Source organism: Electrophorus electricus, chromosome 2, assembly GCF_013358815.1.
Source record: "Electrophorus electricus isolate fEleEle1 chromosome 2, fEleEle1.pri, whole genome shotgun sequence".
NCBI classification, from domain to species: Eukaryota; Metazoa; Chordata; class Actinopteri; order Gymnotiformes; family Gymnotidae; genus Electrophorus; species Electrophorus electricus.
This window is the reverse complement of record NC_049536.1, coordinates 33462821-33482402: the sequence shown is the minus strand read 5'-3', so window position 1 is coordinate 33482402 and position 19582 is coordinate 33462821. Positions and strand designations below refer to the sequence as shown.

The following is a 19582-nucleotide window of genomic DNA, read 5'->3' as shown; positions in this document are numbered from 1 at the left end:
ATCAGATAACCTTTGTTCATGTGTATTGCTACAAAAACAAATACAGTGGAACAGATTATTGTTTTAGAGTTTAGTTTAGAGGTTTTTATATATAAGCATTTTTTTTTGCATTTATGAAATTTTCAGATTCTAAATTAATTAAACAAATTGATTATTGAAATCTAAAATGTCGAAGATGACTATATGGATGATCAATAGACTAAGGTAACTAGACTGGGAAGCATGGACATTTCACGCTCTGTTTGCTTGGAACATTTTGTCAATTACTTTTCATTTTTGCTGTCTTTTCTTCAGTTAGCAGGTGTTTGCTGGTGGTGGACACCAACTTTGTCCACTCACGGGTCACTAATATTGTTGTAGTCTGGGAAAAGCAATTCTAAGTGTGTTAAGCAGTATTTAACACCATTGCTTCTGTAAGTGGAACAACAGACCTTTGAAACGTCTTTGAGTGAGCCATGTTTTCTATCTGACATCTGCCTTCTGCCAATACAGTGGCGCAGTTCTCTTTCCCAGTGTGTTGTTGCTGTAAGTCTGGTTTTGTTTTCCTGTGATGCTTTCCCCCTGAGGCTCACTCTCAGAGCCCAATTACAAGTTTCATCATCAATCATCAGCGTTATTTATTCAGTAAAACGAATTTCTAATTAATAACTGATGAGCATTATGGCCTTGTAGACTGTAAAGCTATTAATTATGCCTGGCCATGGGGAATTTGTCTGCACAGGAAAGGACTACCTGGTGAATATTCCTGCCATTAGTATAACACTGGTGAATGTTTACATCCTCCAGGACTGGAGTGCTTAGCCTGCACCCACTGAAGGATTATTGAGTTAATTAGATCTATGAGTGGCATATGCTTCTATTGTAGTGACTTTAGTACCATTATATTTTATAATGAACTATAACAACTGGGAAATAACTCGCAGTGTCGTGTATTTCTCATAATATCGACTAGGAAGGCCCAGGGGATCTGTTTATTTCACAATAAAAGAGGGCGTTCTAGACTTCCACTGCGTCTTTCCAACGGTGCGCTCATTTTTACAGTGCGGATGAGTCTCAGCACTGCCACATTAGGAGTCAAGGACAGGCCAGGAAGAGCCATTGCAGCGTTTTTACTGGACGCTGGTTACCTGAGCTCCGGCCTTGTGGATAACAGATCGTATAAGGGGTGAAATGAGCACAACATTGTGCAGTTGTGCCGCGGTCTCACATCATCAGCTCCCTCGCCGGCCGGGCCGGCAGTCCATGCCAGCGCAGAAGTAATGATGACTTAGAGACCGCTTTCAGACACAGCCGCATTTTTTCGTCGGGGAAAAAAAGGGCGAGGAAAAAAGAAGAAGAATGGCTAAAACGAAACATGGTGTACTACAGCCAAGAGCCCATATGTTTTCCTTATTTAATGCCGCTCTATTGTTCGTGGGGCTAACAGGACACTATAGATGTAGTCACATCACGTGTTACAACATGGTTACAGCAGTGTGTCAAACCGATGCAGTTGTTTTTTTGAATCTGTTCCTATCAAAGGCATTGCCTGTGCAGAGCATCTGCCACACCTACAAATGACATGCTTCTTGCTGACGCATGCAGAACTTTGATGGGTTTTTCCTGGGATGTGCGCTTAGATTTCACTGAATGCTCATCAAGGTGAATATGTAGATAGGAGCCTGAACTGAGAGCAGAGATCAATACATTGGTGCCCAAGATGGGTGCTCATTCTCTCAGCTGGAAGGGCAGCCCTGTATCCACTGTGAACGCACAGTCATGGAAGTCCCTTGGTCTGTTTTTTTCTGACAGTGGAACTTAGCTTCTCAGATTAATAAAGATGATTGTTTCATTCCTTTAATGGCACTGATTGAAAACAGAGTAATGGAAAATACACAGTCAAACATTTGATGAAGAGTCATGAAAAGAGGTAATCTTTACATTTAAGCAATGAAAACCAGTCAAGCAATGCTTTAATTTAGCTGCTGTTACAATTCAGCACAATTTCCTCGCATTTGTGACACTTTCTTCCCCCCTTTGCATATGTTTATCTCGTCTCGAAAATCCGTCCGGCACAAAACGGAGATGGATGGAGTCATGCGTGGTTGTATTAGGCAGCCGGAGTCAACGTAATAAATGTGTAGGTCTGTAATGCTGAATCGCAGCTCAACGCTGTAATCGGTGCTGTCTGTTTGGGACAGTGGGGTTATTGCCAGGCTTGGTATTCACCACCATCAGCGCCTGTCTGCATGCACGCGTGTGTGTGTGCGCATGTGACTGAAATCACAGAGCAGAGTCTTACACACACTACTGTTTGTGCCACAGTCTTAGCTGAGGGCAACAGTCTGGACTATTTTTGTTGTTGATATATGAACCAAAAACAGGGAAAAAATACAGAACACTACAATTGGTATTCTCCTCATCATCCTGTTTAGATAAACAATGGGAAGACTTTTTTTCAGACTGCATAATAATATGAATAATCTTGAAAGATGGAACCTTTATAATGTTCAGAAAGGAACCAGCAGTATACACAAGGACATGCTTACAATGTGATTTTCTAATGAATCTTAGTACTTACTGTTGTACAGTTATAAGGGAAAAAAAGGCTCAAGTCTGTCCTTGAGATAGAGAAATAGTTTTTTACAGCTTTCATGGCATCACTGTGAAGTTACTTTACTCTTTACTTACCCAGGCTAAAAATGTTACTTGCAGCACTTTTAACCTAACTATGAATTATTCCATCACTACTACATTACAATACAATTCCAGATCAGATGGAGACACCGTAGCATTGCCCAGTGACTGGGCTCTTAAAAGGAAAATCCAGTTATCCATACATAGAGCTCATGGCCTAAGAAGTGTCAGAGTAATCTTATAGCTTGGGTGGATGGTGTGTCCCTTTGGCTAAAAGAAAGGGGACGTTATAAGGATAGAAAATGTTACATTACTGAGACTATAGAGGGTCTGAAACTGAGCTGTTGGGCTCCTGTAGTGATGTAAATAAGAGGTAAGGGCACAGTGACATGCCTTATGATAGGACACACACACACCGTGTGCTGATGATTTGATACTTTCTTATTTCTGTGAGCTAAGGAGTATTGTGATTTATTTGTGCGTACACTTCCTCTGCCTCCACCTCACACGTGTCCATTTAAGAGGAATAACGTATGGAAGCAATCAAGCAACAGACATTTTGGAAAATCTATTTGAAATCATTTCAGCTGAAGCTCTGGCAGTTTGTCTTCAGAGGGGAGAGGAGCAAAGGATAATTGTCTGCAGTCTAGTAAAACACAGTATAACTGCCACCACACTTGAGTGAGCTTATAACCAGTGGCTCTCAGGGCCCCAGGAAGATAGAGCAGTTAATGTTCCCTTTTATTTTAGAGGATGTGTCACTTGTGTCTCAGATTTATACCATGATACAGCAATTTCAGCCAAACAGATGGATAATGGTGTCAACGAGAGGAAGGGGGAGTGGGGTGTTTTCTTTTTCTATCGAGCTTAACACGGCTTGTTTGGGAAAGATGCCTGCGTCATAACAGCGCTGTCCCGCTCTTTCTCTCTTAATCTCCCTCATCCCAGCGGCGTTAGGCCTGATCACGTTCGTTTGAAGGAGAAGAACGTGGTAGTAATGGCTTCCTAATCGCTGGAGCTGGGGACACAAATCCAGGGCCCTGTTTCCCACCTCTGCTCCATGAACACCCCTGATTTATCACGCTCTTTATGACAGAAAGGAAAATGATGTGCTGCAGGTATATATCAGCGCAGGGGGAGGAAATTGAACTTAGATATCATCTTGTCAGACGCTTAATGCTCTTCCTCCTGTCACATTCGATAGGGCCAATTTGGAGAATCCTGTGGAGGTAAAAAGAAGACAATTAACAATGACAGAGTGGTAATAGATGAAACCATAAAACCAGGCTGGAGCCTGCAGGATGTTTCGTATGATTTCCAGGGGCACACGCTAGTTCACACCAGCACCCGTACGGCTCGCAGCACACGGCCAGGGTTTATGGGCAGTATATCTCTAAGGGTATATACACAGTGTATTTTACCAATGAAAGAGGTCACAGGGTGAAACGGGCAAGTTCTGAAGCCATCAGACACGCACTACAGCCGAGCTGGGTAATCGTCATAATTATTGAACACTTGCGAGGATCAGTTTAGGTAGGTAAATCTGTTTTGTTACATTGATTTCTGATGCAGTAGCTTCCCAAACAGCATCACAGAGTGAATCAATGTTTCAGCTATTACAGTATGGATGTAGCGTAAATCATATGGAGTGGAGTGATAAATTATTTGGAGAGGGTCAGCTGTTGCATTAATTTAACTCGGATGGAAATAGAGACTACATTCATACATCGGTACAATGATAGTTTGTGACAGTAAATACAGTAGTGAGCAAAGAACTGAAAAGACAATAATTTGATTATTAGGAGACTTGTTTATAATCATCAAACATTCATTTTTCTATAATAATGTTGTTAAAATATTTAGTATTAACAAGTCTCTATTTTAAGTCACCATTTATGCATTTATATACATTTCAATTAAAACATTTCAGTTCAATTTAAAAACTGGTTTAAGGTATGCATGTATGTAAGGTATGTATTCTTTCGTTAAACCTCTCACAATTAATTATAGCATTGCTAAGCATACAGTATTTTCTCCTGACACTGCTCAGACAACCCAAAATATAAAGAAACATATTCCCCTTGCCTAATAATACCAGTCAGAAAGCAATTTTGAGCACCGCAGCAAGTATAATCAGGGTCAAAGTCCATGTGCCAACCCCGAGACAGAAGCTTTGACCATCAGGAGGGGCCTTACAAGCTTAAAGGAAACGCAGAGAGCAATAGCATGCAAATGTGCAAAGCCAGGCGAGTCTGCCATCCAGTCGCCGTAGAGAGGTCAAGTTTCCTGTGCATAAATTTGGATCTGCTGGTTAGCGAGTACACTGTTCATCAACTTGTGAGAACAGCTAATAACAAAGACTCACTGCTGCGAAAGTGTTTCTAAACACTGAGAGTGATAAGTTACCAGCAAGCCTCCAAATATATTCAAAGTGTACTTCAGTCAGAGCTACAGTATCTTGTTGGATGACTTTTCTGCTCCACAGAAGCATATAGTTCCTGTTTAATGATTTACGACAGGCCTCAGCAAGCTGAGAGAGATGGAAATCAGCTTGTCTAAATGTGTTTTGTGATTTAAATGGTAATTCCATTCAAATCAACATATTTTTGGCACCTCATGACCTTTTTGCCAAATGAATTCATGCCACTCAACTTTGTCTTGTGGCATTTAAAGACCACAGAGCCAAGAACTAATCGCTGGATATCAACTGCTTGGAGAGCATCTCCTCTCTCCTCGATTAGGGCCCAGAAGCAGCATGCGGTGCTATAATTCTCTAATTTGATTTTAATGCCTCCCCTGAAGCAGCCAGGACCAGTATTGCACTGTGATGGCTTTGATAATGATGCAGTTGTCATCATCCAGTGGTGAACTCTGATATTCGGGGCATGTTAATTGCTTTCGTGACACTCATCTCATTATTTTATATTATTCTCTCATATCCTCCTCAAGGAAACAGCAAGCACTCAGATGCAGTGCCAACATGACGCGCGTGCAGTCTGGAGAGAGAAGAGCGATGTGTGTGCTCTTCTACGCTGCTCTCCGGTTGCACAGATCTGGTTTGGTATTCAGTACATACACAGAGAAAGATAACGACAAGGTCTTTCTTTTTCTAACAGACAGGGAGAACTTTGAAATGGTCCCTCTTAAAGACAGCAAATGGAAACGTGACAGAGGCTGCTCCTGTCTATTCTCCTTATTCTGGGCTTCTGGGTTTCGTATTCTGCCTGGAATAGCGTTGTTATTTTCCTCCAGGGTTCACCAGGCCACGCTCTTTCATTTCAACAGAAAATTGTTTCTCAGGATTTCAATCTTTTGGCTTCTAGATATGACAAAACACAATATCAAGAACACTTATGTGTCTTATCTGCCATTTTTTCAAGGCATAAATAAAAGATCAGTGTAAATTTGAGTCAAGCGGAACAGAATGTACTTGTGAGACATGAGCATTTAAGAGACCCCGGAACCCTGGGAGGACCCTGCTGTACACTCCCACTCCTGACACAGAATTACCTTCGCACTGCCGCCTGCCACATCGTTTGTCATTCTTGAAAATCAATTAGTGGTTCATTGATGGCACAAAGCTGAGGGATTCCTCTCCTGAACAGAGAAACAGGGCCTTGGAAGGCCAAAAATGATCCCCCTCCCCCTTACATTCCACACACGTATATATTTCTGGAGTAGTGTTTGATAACATGCCTGATAACATTTATGATGGCTGTCAGTGGGCCGTATGGGGCGAATCAGACTGCTGATAGCACAGAAAAGGAGAACTGACCAAAGAACAGGTCAGCATAATGTATCTTTCCCCGTCAACCATACCGCCTATCGTTCAAAGATGCAGTCGAAAATCAGGACACTCAAAAAGTGATGCATCTTTTGCCATATTTGGTGCATTTATATGAATTTTGAGAGCACTACATTTAGTCTTAAGATTGAAAAAGGTGAAAAATGTAAATAAATAAATAAATAAATAAAAACACAGAGAGGCTATAGGAAGCCGTTACTTAGCTCTCAGACATTACTCTGGATTCTTTTCTAATCACTCCATCTGCTTTTGACAGAAATCGTCCATGAAAAAAACGGAACTGTATTGCAAATATGAAAAATTATGCATGAGGAGGAAGGCTCTGTTCTCCCTAAATTGATGGGAATTCAAAACACACAAGATGATTTTACTGACAGTGCACTATCAAAGTGTCAAATAAAATAAATGTCATTGTGTAGAATGATGTAACAGACAGCAAGGCATTTGACTCTAATATGAAAATATGGAAAGCCGCATGTTTGGAAAGGGAGTGAAATAAAAAGCTTACAGAAACAGAAAGAAAAAAAAATGCACTGGCCTCAAGCCCCCAACAGTGGTGATTCACAAACACTTGATCTACATTATATTTGCTGGGAAAGGTTCAAATGTCCTATTGACGGGTTATTTTTTCCAGGGCCTGTGCCACTGTCAGGGGTCACGATGAGGCGGACTGAGCTGAAATCAGGTGCTACTGTCCTGCTGACAGTGATACATTGCCACACTCAAGGGGTCATGTCTCTGTAAACATGCATTATCAAAACTCAAAGACAAATGTGGGAGGCGGGCGTGCGAGCGAGCGAGCGAGAGAGAGGAGAGAGAGAGAGAGAGAGAGAGAGAGAGAGAGAAAGACTTTGTCAGAGGGGCAATATGTGTAGATAGTTCTCTTGTTGCAAATTAAGAGGGTCAAGCAATCAAGCTGGGTTGGGCTTGTGTGTCAGTCCCATTATCTAACACTGTCCAAAATGATCAATGAACTAAAATAAAATGATCACAAGCCAAAATAGAGAAGCTAATGAAAATGGACTGTGTTTTAACGGATTCTTTTCAATGTCCCTCCGTGTCAGGATAGCTGGACGCCAGACAGGAAGGAGAGTAAGCAATAAAGCAGCCCACTAACAGCCCTAACAGCTCATTTCTACAGAGGACAGACGCTCTTCCCCTCTCCAGAGGAGCAGGGTCAGTTAACCGTTGAGCTGGCTGAGTGACTGACCACCAATCTCATATAACTGAGACCAACCACCATGTTCAACAAACTACACATTTTAGCAAGCTTCCCTGTTCTAAACAAACACGTTAAAAACAAAAGCATAATGTTTAAAAATAATTTTATTTGTGCAAAACCTACCCAGAGGCCCAATTGCATTTACATATTATTTAAGCATATATTCTATATGTATATAAATAATTTCTATTTTGTCTTACAGAGAAAAATGATATACAGAGGCACATTTATGATACTGTTCTAATTTTAGACTCAACAAAAATAAATATCTGGACCTTCCCATGTCTTTATCATAATACATGTAAACATGGATCCCATCTCTCGTGTTTAAACTGTAAACCTACTCAAAACATTCAAGGAAGGCACGGTCAATAGAAATGTAAAAATCTATAAATATTTCTTAGAACAAAGAAGTCATTTTGCATTATTGTACATGCTGAAAACAGTGCATAAATACTTTTTCATAAAGGACCATACAGTAATAAACTGCTTTTTGTGAAGTGGCAAATTTTACACGGAGAAGAATCATTTCAATAAGAATGCCTTACCGAGACAGAACTTTGGGCACATTCCATGCTGTTAGACCAAAGTTTGTTGTACAACGAAGGTATGAAAAACCAACTGATCTTATGGCCACTTGAATACAACAAACACAAACACAACATTAGCATAACTATATCCAAGACTATGCTTAAAAAACAAACAAACAACAAACTCATTTTAGCACTGTAATATTGGCAATCCAGTCTCTCAGAGTAGGTTTTTTTACTACCCTGCTACGTGACACCTCAGGTTATTTCAAATGTTAAAAAAACAAAACAACAAAAAAAAAAAACCCAACAAAACACACATATAAAGAAAAAATAAATAAAGACCTAAACCACAAGACAAAAGTAAGTCAAAAAGAAAAAGGTAGCAACACTCAAAGTAAACTCAGTCCATGAATAAACAAGCACACCTTAACAGGGTGACGGGACGTGTTTGTAGGAGAATTCTACTCCACATCCATGGCAGACACATCATGTTCAGTGTCTGAATTGTCAGCGAGGTTGGCGAGGGTTGTACTGGGTTCCAGGGCCCCGTGTTTCTCCACCTCTGATTGGCTTTTATACGCATGATGCTCTGTAGGCTCCACCTCCTCTACAGGACCAGAGGCCTCAGTTGTAGCCTCTACTGAACAAGGAGGGCGAGACACACAATAAGCCACACCTAGCCAATACACTTATTTTAAAAACATGCAACTTAACGACAGTCATTGGGGACTAGCTAGCATGACCTCATATTGCTAAATTTCTCCAACTGCCTTCCTAACATTAGGAAAATTGCTTTGTTTGGGTGAAGTGGCCCATTTACTCTTCATATTTATCTTTCAATTATTATTACAAGAGTGAAACAAAAATATTTCCAAATGTGCACTGCTAACCAGGCTGAGAAAGGGGACAGAAAAACACAAGAGAGGTTTTTTCTTTAATAATGTGCTTAGAGACATGCTTAAACCACAGCACTTTGCTTATTCACTTACAAAAACAAGCACAAATCACCCACCTACAAGATCATTATAAAATGAAGAGTAAGCATGAGAGAGAGAAAGAAAAAGAGAGCAAGAGCGAGAAACACAGGAGGCCTGAGAGGCAGGGAGGAACAAACCCCAGGCCAAACCCCAACAAACTAGGCAGCACTGCGGGAGAGCAACATAAAAGGATCCAAATCCCTTAATCACTCAGTAGATCTGCTCTCAGATTTAGCAGCAGATCAAGCAAATGTCCCTTTAGAGGCAATGAGCTAGAGGGATTTCCCCACTGCATGATGCAATTCTCACACTGCAGAAACTAACAGCGGGTAGGGCACGAGCTAAGCAGCACAGTTGGCAGATCCTTCTCTTACCACCAGTATCAAATCAATTAACCAGTTTCCAAAATCTTAAAGTAAAACTAGCATATTTAAACTTTTGGAACACACTGTGAAATTCTTTCTCCATGAAAAATTAATGTTAATGTTAGGAAAATGTCTCAACTTCATATTAAATTACACATAATCTGCTTATTCTTTCAAGAGGTTCCACAAAGCTGCGATACCTGCAGCGGATGCCGGAGCACCCTGTTCCGTCTCCAGGGCAGCAGCCGATGGCACAGGACTCATTTTGCCTTCACTAAATTCTGGAAGACGTGGAGCTTGGGGGCGCGTCTTCCGGGCAGGATTCAGGAAGTAGCAATAAGCGCATCGGAATGCTGAAATGGTAGCCACATAACACTCTACTGATCCAAATCATCCACTTCTTCATTGCCATGTATAAGAATGAAAAACATGCACGCACGCATGCACGCCCTCCAGAAGATGGGAAAACATATTTGATGGATTGTCTTCATTGGTTTGCATATTTAGTTTGATCTTGAACTTCTGCTTTTAAAAGGCCAGAGATGGTTCGGGCATTTATGAGATCCATGAAATACTGAGCTGCCAGCAGAGGGCAAATAAAGGCACCATGTTTGATGGAGACTGACAAGGTGTTCTACGTTTCCCTAAATCTTACCAATGTATTCAAATTCCTCCTTCAACGCCATTCCATTATGACTCAGACACTGCTGGCATATCAGAGCATATCTGAGCAAAAGAGAGCGTACGAAAAGAAAATACACATTTGAAAACATTAAAACAGGCCTGCTATGATCCACTCACAATCCCTTAATTTGCACAACTCCTGCTAGTTTGGGAGGATGGAGACTACTGCATGCTTTATGATATGGGTAGGCAAATGAGCCCAGTGTTTTATGCTACTGCTTAGCCTACAAACCCAAAGAACAGCAAAGTGCAGATAGAAGAGTGCTCAGTTCTGAATTCATGAACTAACAGATAAATTGGTGTTTAGTCATGGTCTGAACTTCCTTTTAAGAAAATACCGCCGATTAAACGTAGAACTAATTCTTTATTAGGGAAGTCAATCAAAAACATTAACAAAAGTCTAGCTACACTAAACAAATATAAGATTCAGATATTCAGCTATTTAAGAAAAAACATTTTCATGTATTCTTTTCAGTACAGATCTTTGCGTTTCTTCTAATTTGTCCATAAACATTGAGATCACCACTTACCTATTCTGTGGCCCATCACCTACTAGGTACTCGAGGACCCTGTCTATAGTTCGCCTTTCTCGAGGGAGCACGGGTCTAGCCAGGGGCGGCCCGGGAGGGTGCATTCCTGCGAATATGTTCATGCACAAACGCATAGACATTATCCCTGCAGTCATATCCAGGCTAAGGAAAACCAACAGAAACAGAGCAGGCTCACAGATACACCTGCAGTGCTGCGCAGCAGGCAGGTAGCCATGATGAACGGACGACAACGCCAAGTTTTAATAATGACTCAGAAACGCTCCTCCCTACAGATGACTGGGAGAGCGAAGGCCTGCTGTGATCTTCTGCTCTAATTAATAGAACGGAACATCAAGAGTGATCACATCGAGACGACTGCTCATTTCTACCAGACTTGGCACAGACCTGCTACCCTGCTGCTTGTTCGTTTACTAGAATATGGAATCTCTGTAGTGACTACCGTATCAAATTGCTTTTTACTACCAATTTTCTTCAACATGCATGCATGGATGGGGGACCTTTGCAGAGGTACAGACACTACCAACCCCAAACTGCATCAAGAAAACAATTACATTTATTCTAACTGACCCTATGTCAGTCAACTGACATTTACTTTAACTGACCCTGTCAGTCACCTCTGACAGATGAACTTACAGTGAAAAGCAGAAACAATATTATCACATAATGGGTAGTCTACATTTTAAACATAGCCAGGAACAGCAATCATTTGTTTTCTGCATCCATGGCTCCTAAAAGTTTTAATGTTGTGTCATGGTTCACTCAAATCAATAATGCCAAATATTAAACACTGTTAACTGACAGCTCTGATGTGATGTATGCAGTGTACATGCTGACCACTCATGCATTCCTAAGCTGTTTTAGCAATTAGGCTTTCAGTTTTAAGACAAATTGAGGGTTTTCCACAAGAACATTCTTATTTTAAAAAACTTACCTTTCATTCAGAGGCAACGTCCAGAATTTTGACCTTTCTTTTGATATGACTTACTCTAAGAATAACAGCAGCCTTAAATGTCTACAGCCAAAGCCAAAATGGCAATAAAGTGTGGAGTTTATATAGTTTACATTAGCTATGGTTACACGCTAAATATTTCCTTATGTAAATACAATTAGTGTCTCAAACACAATAAGATATAACAGCATGAAATTGTACTGAGAAAGACAACATTTTCAGTGTGGTGTTCTGATATCTTATAGATATCGATTCAGTGCTCTCGTTTTGTTTCAAAATCACATGAAAATTAGTAAAGCCCTAGTCAATCAGTTTGTGATTATTTTTAAAGTAAAAATCATACATGGACTTCAGTGAAAAGGCAAGCTTGGTATACTCTCCACAACTGTGGAATAGATGAATTAATTAATTGGAGAAACTGCCCAAGAACAAGACACTGCTGATAGGAATACTGTCTACAGTGTCTAACTATTATAAGATTCATCATCATCATCATCATCTGTCACTACTGGCAGGTGGCATGTAAACTAAACAATTCTTGAAAAATTATACTTTTACCAGCACTGTTAATTAGTTGCAGTCTGGAACCCTGTTATGGAGATATCACTCATATTTTGACTCAGTGTAATTCCTTGTATGTAGTTTAAAAAAACAAAACAAAAAAAACCTACATTCACACAGATGAACAGCTCTCAACTGAAACGTTCTATGATTGTATGAAGAGCAGCAGAAACAATAAGTGTGTCTCACTCACCCATCCCTTGGACAGGGGTGCCGGTGGGGGTGGCAGGTCTCCTCATCAGGTTGTGGTGGGCAGCAGCAGCAGACAGGCTTCTCTCTGGGGGCCCGCCTGGAGCCGAGATCAGGCCGGGGGGGCCAGAAGTGGCCGCCAGGCTGGGGGGAGGACGTGTCGCTGCTGGGTTGGGAGTCATAGCAACAGGAACACGAGGAGTCACATGCCTCTGACGAAGCTCTAAGAAGAGAACCAGAGATTTGTTTTTGAACAGAGATCTGGTTATATGAAGTCAAATCTTTATATATTTACAAATATCCAACACACCCCCGCTAGCTAACCTTGGCCTTGCCTAGGTGTCAAAGAAGGTCCGGCAGGTGTTGCCTCCAGCTCCTTTGAAAAACAATTCCTCAACAAAAGTTTATAATGATCTATTGTGTCAGTAGTGTCTACAGTGAAAATACTCACAATCTTTTTCTTTGAGTCTGGGTCGAATCTCTCTAGAATCAGTTTGGCATTTTTGTAGGTTTCTGTTTCCATTACCTGCTCAAGCTGAGAGAGAAATTCATTACATTTATTATGACATACTGCACATAAATGTGTTGATTGCACTACTCCAATAATAATGACCATCATAACACAAAGCATTATAAAACAGCAATGATTTAAAAAATCTCATCAGCACAACACAATTGGTAATATTCCTTCCTTGTTATGTTCAAAGAGGAGATTAGTGTACTGTTAAGATCTCTGCTAAGGGGAAAAAAGTCTCCTGGCAGTTTTTATATGCTGTTCCATTTAGTTTTGTTTTAAACCTCATTTCAGGAAAAGAATGAATAGTGCTAATTATTTAGAATTTAATGAAAAGAGTAATTACAAGCCCTACTCTGATAATGGAGATTGTAAAAATCCATCAGCTGTAATTATTGAAAGTTATTAGACATGACAGTAGATGACAAGCAATTTCTCAGATTTATTTCCTCACAGCACTAAACACTATTAATTTAAAGACAAGCCATTAGCCAAGCGCTTTACCAAGTAAAGTCTCTGTGCCAATTAACCGCTGTCTGCATTGATTTTAGATCATTTATTAGAAGAAGAAATTATCTCTCCATGCTAACTGCAGAAGCTCGATAACTTGGGGAAAGAAGGGAAAACGCATGTGCTAGCATTAGCACAGTGCTAGCCTGCGGTCCAAGGATGCCCTACAAGGGCAAACGCAGTGCATTAGCATTTAAGGTTAACTCTCACATTACAGGAGCAAAGATGCCTGACACATCTGCACTCTGGTTTGACCCCTCAAGAAACAACTAGATTTTAAGTGTTCTACACAGGTATGCAGGTCCTGGTGGGCAGGGAGGCCACTGCATGTGTGGCAAAAACGAACTACAATTAACATCACTCTGAAAACTATAGCTCATTCTGGAAGAACCGGCAACACAGCACATCACTTACTATTTTCTTCTTTTCATCTTTTAATTCTTCTAATTTCTCATCTGTGTCATAAAAAGAAAGAATACAATTACATGTGGAACAAAATAAATGCGAGAGGTCAAAGGCAATATTATCGACAATACCCATTTTTCCATTTTGCGGCCAAGTTGGTGTGATTTTGTAATTTTAAAAAAGGGTGTAAAATTCCAAAAGGTACATTTACCGTTTCTTTCAGTTCTTTTTGAATATAAAGCAATTAACAGTTTTCTTAGAAGCCATATTCTGTAAATGGGGAAGAAAAGATCATAACCAAATTATAAAAAGATCCAACATTCAGAATACACCCTTTAACACTTTGTCAAATGATGTCACCATGCATCAGTGACTAGCAGATGGTAGGTTTATTTAAAAGGTCCAATAAGTTACAAATTTAAATCAAATTTGACAGTAATACCTGTTAAGCTCTAGTGGTTGTATTGTAATATTAAAACTCTAACCACATTCAGGGTAGTCAGTCATAGTTGACTCATCTGAAGCAGAGTGCCAAGCAGAACCATTCTTCAGCACCATTAACTACATGTATAACAATCAGCACTTTATGATGTGAATTTTAAATAGCATAGCTGTTGAACACCAAAAGCCGTCGGTTAAACACCTTAATGAAAAAAGACCATGGAAAATTGGGAGCTTCACAAAACAGAAACATCCGGCAGAATTGCTGCTTGAAAATCCATGCCAGGTTTAAGTCCAACATTTTGAACACTGCTGAATGCAAAAATGGTGTGATATCATCTTTCACCCTTTTTATCTACATCAGGACATTTATACCTTCATCCCACAATGCCTGTTGCTAACAGTTAAACGTTGTGGTTGATGCATAATGTTATGGGCAGTCATCCTATGGGAGTCATGATTTCCATAATTGTGTAATGGTCATTTAAAGGATTATGAGGCCATTTTACAGGACCAGGTGCAGTCTCTGTTAAAAAAACCAAAAAAACAACGTACCCTCAAAATGTTCCAATATTCTATGAAAACAAATGTACCTACACATGTTACTAAACAAATTTAAAAGTGATTTTACATCTGTACCCTCCCCAACCCCCACATCTAAAACACCACTAAAGCTTTCAGTCCTTCAGGACTTTTAGGACAGCATTCCAAAAAGGACTCAAGATGTTCTGATGGCCAAGAGTTGTTATTTTCTGGTAGGTATTTGGATACAAATACATTAGCCCGGCTTTTTACATTTACAGCATTTAGCTGATGCTTTTATCCAAAGTGACTTACAATTATGACTGAACACAACTTGAGTGATTGAGGGTTAAGAGTCTTGCTCAGGGACCCAACAGTGGCAACTTGGCAGTGGTGGGGCTTGAACCAGAAACCTTCCAAATACAAGTCAAGTACCTTAACCACTGAGCTATCACTGTTTTTGTGACATCCTAGGAGCTGTATTTGACCTCACAGCTGTTCTTAAAATTCCCTAATATGTGCTTGGTTGGGAATAAATGCTGCACATGTTTACAGTTCCTCTAATAATGGTTGCTCTAATAGCTTGAGATAAGCAAGAGAAAGACAAGCGCAAGGCAACTAAACATTTTCATACATTTTAATGTCCATTTGTTTATCTTGTTTTTGCATCAGTGACAGAACAAGCACAGTGCATGAAAATGCACCCAAGGCATCTGTAATTTGATGCAAATTGTGAAAGCTTCTTTGAGGCTACAGCTTCTATGTTGTCACACCCACTATAGAAGAGACTGGCCTTTTTTAATAATTAACTTGAAATGTTAATTGTCTTGAATTTTAATTAAATATTTACTTATTGGACCTTTGACAAATATATCCAAGAACATTCTCTATTTCTTCACAATGGATTAGTACATGTCATATCCCTACTTTTATCACAGCTATTATTAAGTTTGATTTATTTCAGGAATTTAAAAGAATACTTACAGTAGTGGAAATATTAAAAAAGGTGACGCCACAATTAGTTTTCCTATTAGCTGTTCAGGGATATACCAGACATAAACAACTACACAGGCTATCAAATACAAAAGGGTTGAGTACAGAAGTAATCTGTAAACCCATAACTTCAGCTGTTTTTGATTCTTTTCTCTGTGCTCCTCAAGAGTTTGAATATCCTGGAAATCACGAAAAAAAATAAATAAATAAACAAAACAGATTTCCATGAACAAGATGACATGCACATATAAAATGAAATACATTTTCAAATATATATTGCAGCACATGAAAACATTGTAAATAGAATGCAACATCAACACATAGGTGCCAAATAACACTGAGTGCTGCACAGCTACTCATATCTAGCAGAATAGTAGTAGACTGTCAGGATTACAGCATGCCTTGCCCTATGCTGCTGCAAGCAGAAAATGTTCACCTGTCAAATAGACTCAGGTGCACCTGCTGTGCCCAGTCTGGGGAAAAAAAGACTCCCTCACATTATACCACATAAAGTTCAGAGCCTAAGAAAGTGTCCAAGTGTTATAACGTCATGTGCTGTTACAAGCACAATATAGATGTTGGTTTGATTACATTTCTGAAACATTTTCCTAAATTTGACAAGAGAAGCTGTTTTAAAACAACAGCAACAAACAACAAAATCCTATGTTGGTAAAAACTAGCCTGTTCCTCTTATGTAATAAAACTGCTATAGTTGCTTAAAGATTTCCCAACCCTAGCAACTTCAAGAATCACTGAAATATTTTGCAATCTAAAATCTGCAGGAAGAGAAAGTGCAGCTGTAGAGTTAACTTTCTATATATCATAATGAAAGTCCAAAAGCAAACATGAAATAATGCATTTTCTTCATGGTGCTGACACTATATGGAGCTCGTTTGGTATTCATCTTAGGCTTGGGGATAAAAAGTAAACAAATATTGAAACTGGAGAGCCCTGGTCTGAACCCAAGTCATATAGCACATCTGACATGCGTGAAGTGGACCTACTCAGATGACCTTTAGCCATCAGGTTTTAGGAGCCTCTGTATTCTTCAGGCTTACAGAAAACCAAACTAATCACTTTGCACCAAATCTCTCTCGCTCACACTTGCCCACCCACAAACAAGTCGCACTGTTTGAACTATTAAGTGAAATGCAGAGATATAACATGTGGTTTGGTCGAGTGAAATACAAATTCAAGTCAGTCCCATACAACATGTCACATTCACAAGCACTATAGGAAGTGGTATTGAATAACCTCAGTACAAAAATATCTGAGAATGCTTCCAAAGGGACTGAGCCTCTGAACTGGTATAAAGAGAGCTATTGCAGACACAGCAACACATGTGACTGTCAATCCAGAAATTAAAGAGGGTCACTTTCTACCAATATACTTCTGATACACTGTAGTATAGTTACGTCCAAGCAACATGTACATCCAAAAATCTGTCAACAGATCTACAACAGCTTCTTGGTGCTAAATGCTCTTACTCTGTTACAGAAAGACAAATTCAATGTAAGAAAGACTGGATGACTTAGGCAACTGAGTGACAAAGCTAATAATAAAACTGCTACAAGATATACTTAGCTGAGGGTAGTATACCTCTTACCTTATCAAGCCCCTCCAGTACCTCCACAGTAGTTGCCTTTGTCTGCAAAACAAGTCTGATTGTAAGGATAAAAGGTCCTTAATGGCAAAAAAGACTGAAATTCAAAATACTTAAAAAAATAAATGAAATCCTACATTTTACATAAACATACTTTAAAATATATATTTTTAAAAGGGTTGTTGCAAGTTGTTTTACTCTGAAGTTACATACAGGTGATTACACAGGGCAAGTGCACAAACTAGTCAGATGATGGTCACAAATAGCTTTAACCCTACACACACACACACGACTTTTCACACTTATATTCTGAGGAAATTCAACCAAATACAGGTTTTCTCTGTATACAGACACTTTTAAAGCAAGCGTACATAGAAGCCAGATTAAACTGAAATGAATGAAAACCGAACTTGTGTTGTAGCTGAATACAATAATTTGTCAATATGTAAAAATAACAATAAAATAAAAGGCCTATGACCAAAAAGGAAATATATGCAACAGCAAAATTCCAAACAGTAGCATACATACCCTCCACCGAGAAAGTACAGCTCCCATCTTCCTATGGAGCAAGTTCAATACCTTAAGCCTACACCAGTAAGAACCTGTTAAAAACAGGCACTTTAGATTGCAAGCATATGTTGTACTTGAGTCATCCTTGCAACAAAGTATGAGCAAAACTTGATGCATCGAAACAACACCCAGTGTTAAGACGCAAAACTGACAGCTACAGTAGTAGTAACAGGACACTCCTCTCCATTTAAAATGCACAGCACCCAATGATCCAGCTCAAGTACTGCAAAGCGAAGGCACTTCCATGGCAATCTTACCACTTCAACTACAGAAAGGGCTGGCCACCTCAACTTCTGCTGTACATTTACTCGGTGTACTTGGCTCTTGGATAAACACATGTAGGATTATTTGGCTATGCAACGCTGGAAATATCGAAGTTAAAGTAAACTCGGTTCTGTGCTGCTACACCCCACAAACTCATCCATCCAGTAATTTCACAAAAAACATAACTATGCAGACAGTAAGCTAACCAATCAGTTACTAGTGAAAAGAAAAGCGATAATTAACCACGTTAATATTAACAGACATCAACGACTTCCAAATCCAAATGTTCAAGTCGGCTTCTTTTCAAACTAAAACAAAAGCAAAGCGAGTTACTTCACGTCAACAAAAGTCGCTAAGCAACACACACACATATTATGCACCAACTCGTTTCAGATACCAAAATGAGTGAACAACCGAACAGCAACGTGAAATAACCCAACTTGTCCGACCCAAGTAAACGATCCAACCTCGGGAGCTAGCAAGCAAGGCTAGCAAACCTAGGCTAGCAAGCTAGCTGAGCTTACATGAATAACGTAGGCCAGCTGCGAGCGCTTCTGTAAAATTGCAATACGTAGTAAGCCTGTCGTGCACGACACGAGTTGAACAGATGAAGTCAAGAAACTCGAGAAAATATTTTTGGGGGGGAGTTCACCACAATATTTCAGTAATTATCGAGTAAGGCTCCGAAGCCACTCGTTTCGCGGACGTCATCAAACATTTCCCACAACTCCCTGCGACAACGAACTTCGTGGTCTGTGTAGTCACGTGATTTTCACGTCCACAAATCGCGGGAAAACAAAAGTGAAATAACATTATTCCACGTGTGGGCACCATGTACATTTGTTCACACGAAATGAACGATCGCAAGAAAATAATGTTTACAATTAGTCGGATTAGTGCCACGTTCACGCTAAAACCTGATAGATTTTTAAAACGCATTTCGAAAAACGCATTTCGAAAGAAATAGATTCTTATATGACATTTCTGTGGCTGCAGGATTTGATTGTTTATGCTGTGACCCAGAAGCACTGTTATTGTAATATAGATTGAAAGTGATTTTATATTTGTTTGAAAATAACTAGATTTGAAGGCTTCACTGAATAAACACACTGTGTAGGCTCGGGTGGACGCTGGGTGGGTTTAACCTGTTCATAGCATTTTGAAGTTGCACTGGTTTTACCCATTTTAGCAGCAGCGATGTAACTTAAGTGGTTGCTGTTTAATTTTCGAATATGGTCATGACAGTAAAACCTTATGTTTTGCCACTTCTTTGAGTTGATATTCAAGAAGGTGGGGAAAGAAAACCGA

At 39.7% G+C, this 19582-nt stretch overlaps 1 protein-coding gene across 10 annotated transcripts; it reads right to left on the bottom strand.

The window, feature by feature from the left end:
- Positions 1-1852: 1852 nt before the first annotated feature.
- Positions 1853-19000, bottom strand: lnpa (limb and neural patterns a). Of its 10 annotated transcripts, XM_035519819.1 has the most exons (14): positions 18672-18767; positions 18268-18372; positions 17969-18042; positions 17444-17485; positions 15829-16016; positions 14093-14151; positions 13891-13931; positions 12904-12987; positions 12777-12828; positions 12457-12675; positions 10733-10838; positions 10174-10244; positions 9719-9871; positions 7730-8816 (listed from the first exon to the last, which is right to left on the bottom strand). In XM_035519819.1, exons 3-14 carry the CDS (start codon positions 17993-17995, stop codon positions 8638-8640), a joined length of 1221 nt encoding a protein of 406 aa, XP_035375712.1. In that variant the 5' UTR covers positions 17996-18042; positions 18268-18372; positions 18672-18767; the 3' UTR covers positions 7730-8637. The 10 variants fall into 10 exon arrangements, with proteins under 10 accessions (XP_035375698.1, XP_035375712.1, XP_035375709.1 ...); XM_035519816.1 differs by lacking the exons at positions 18268-18372; positions 18672-18767 and adding an exon at positions 18799-19000; XM_035519821.1 differs by lacking the exons at positions 18268-18372; positions 18672-18767 and adding an exon at positions 18799-19000 and having other exon boundaries at positions 12777-12825.
- Between the last annotated feature and the right edge of the window lie 582 nt (positions 19001-19582).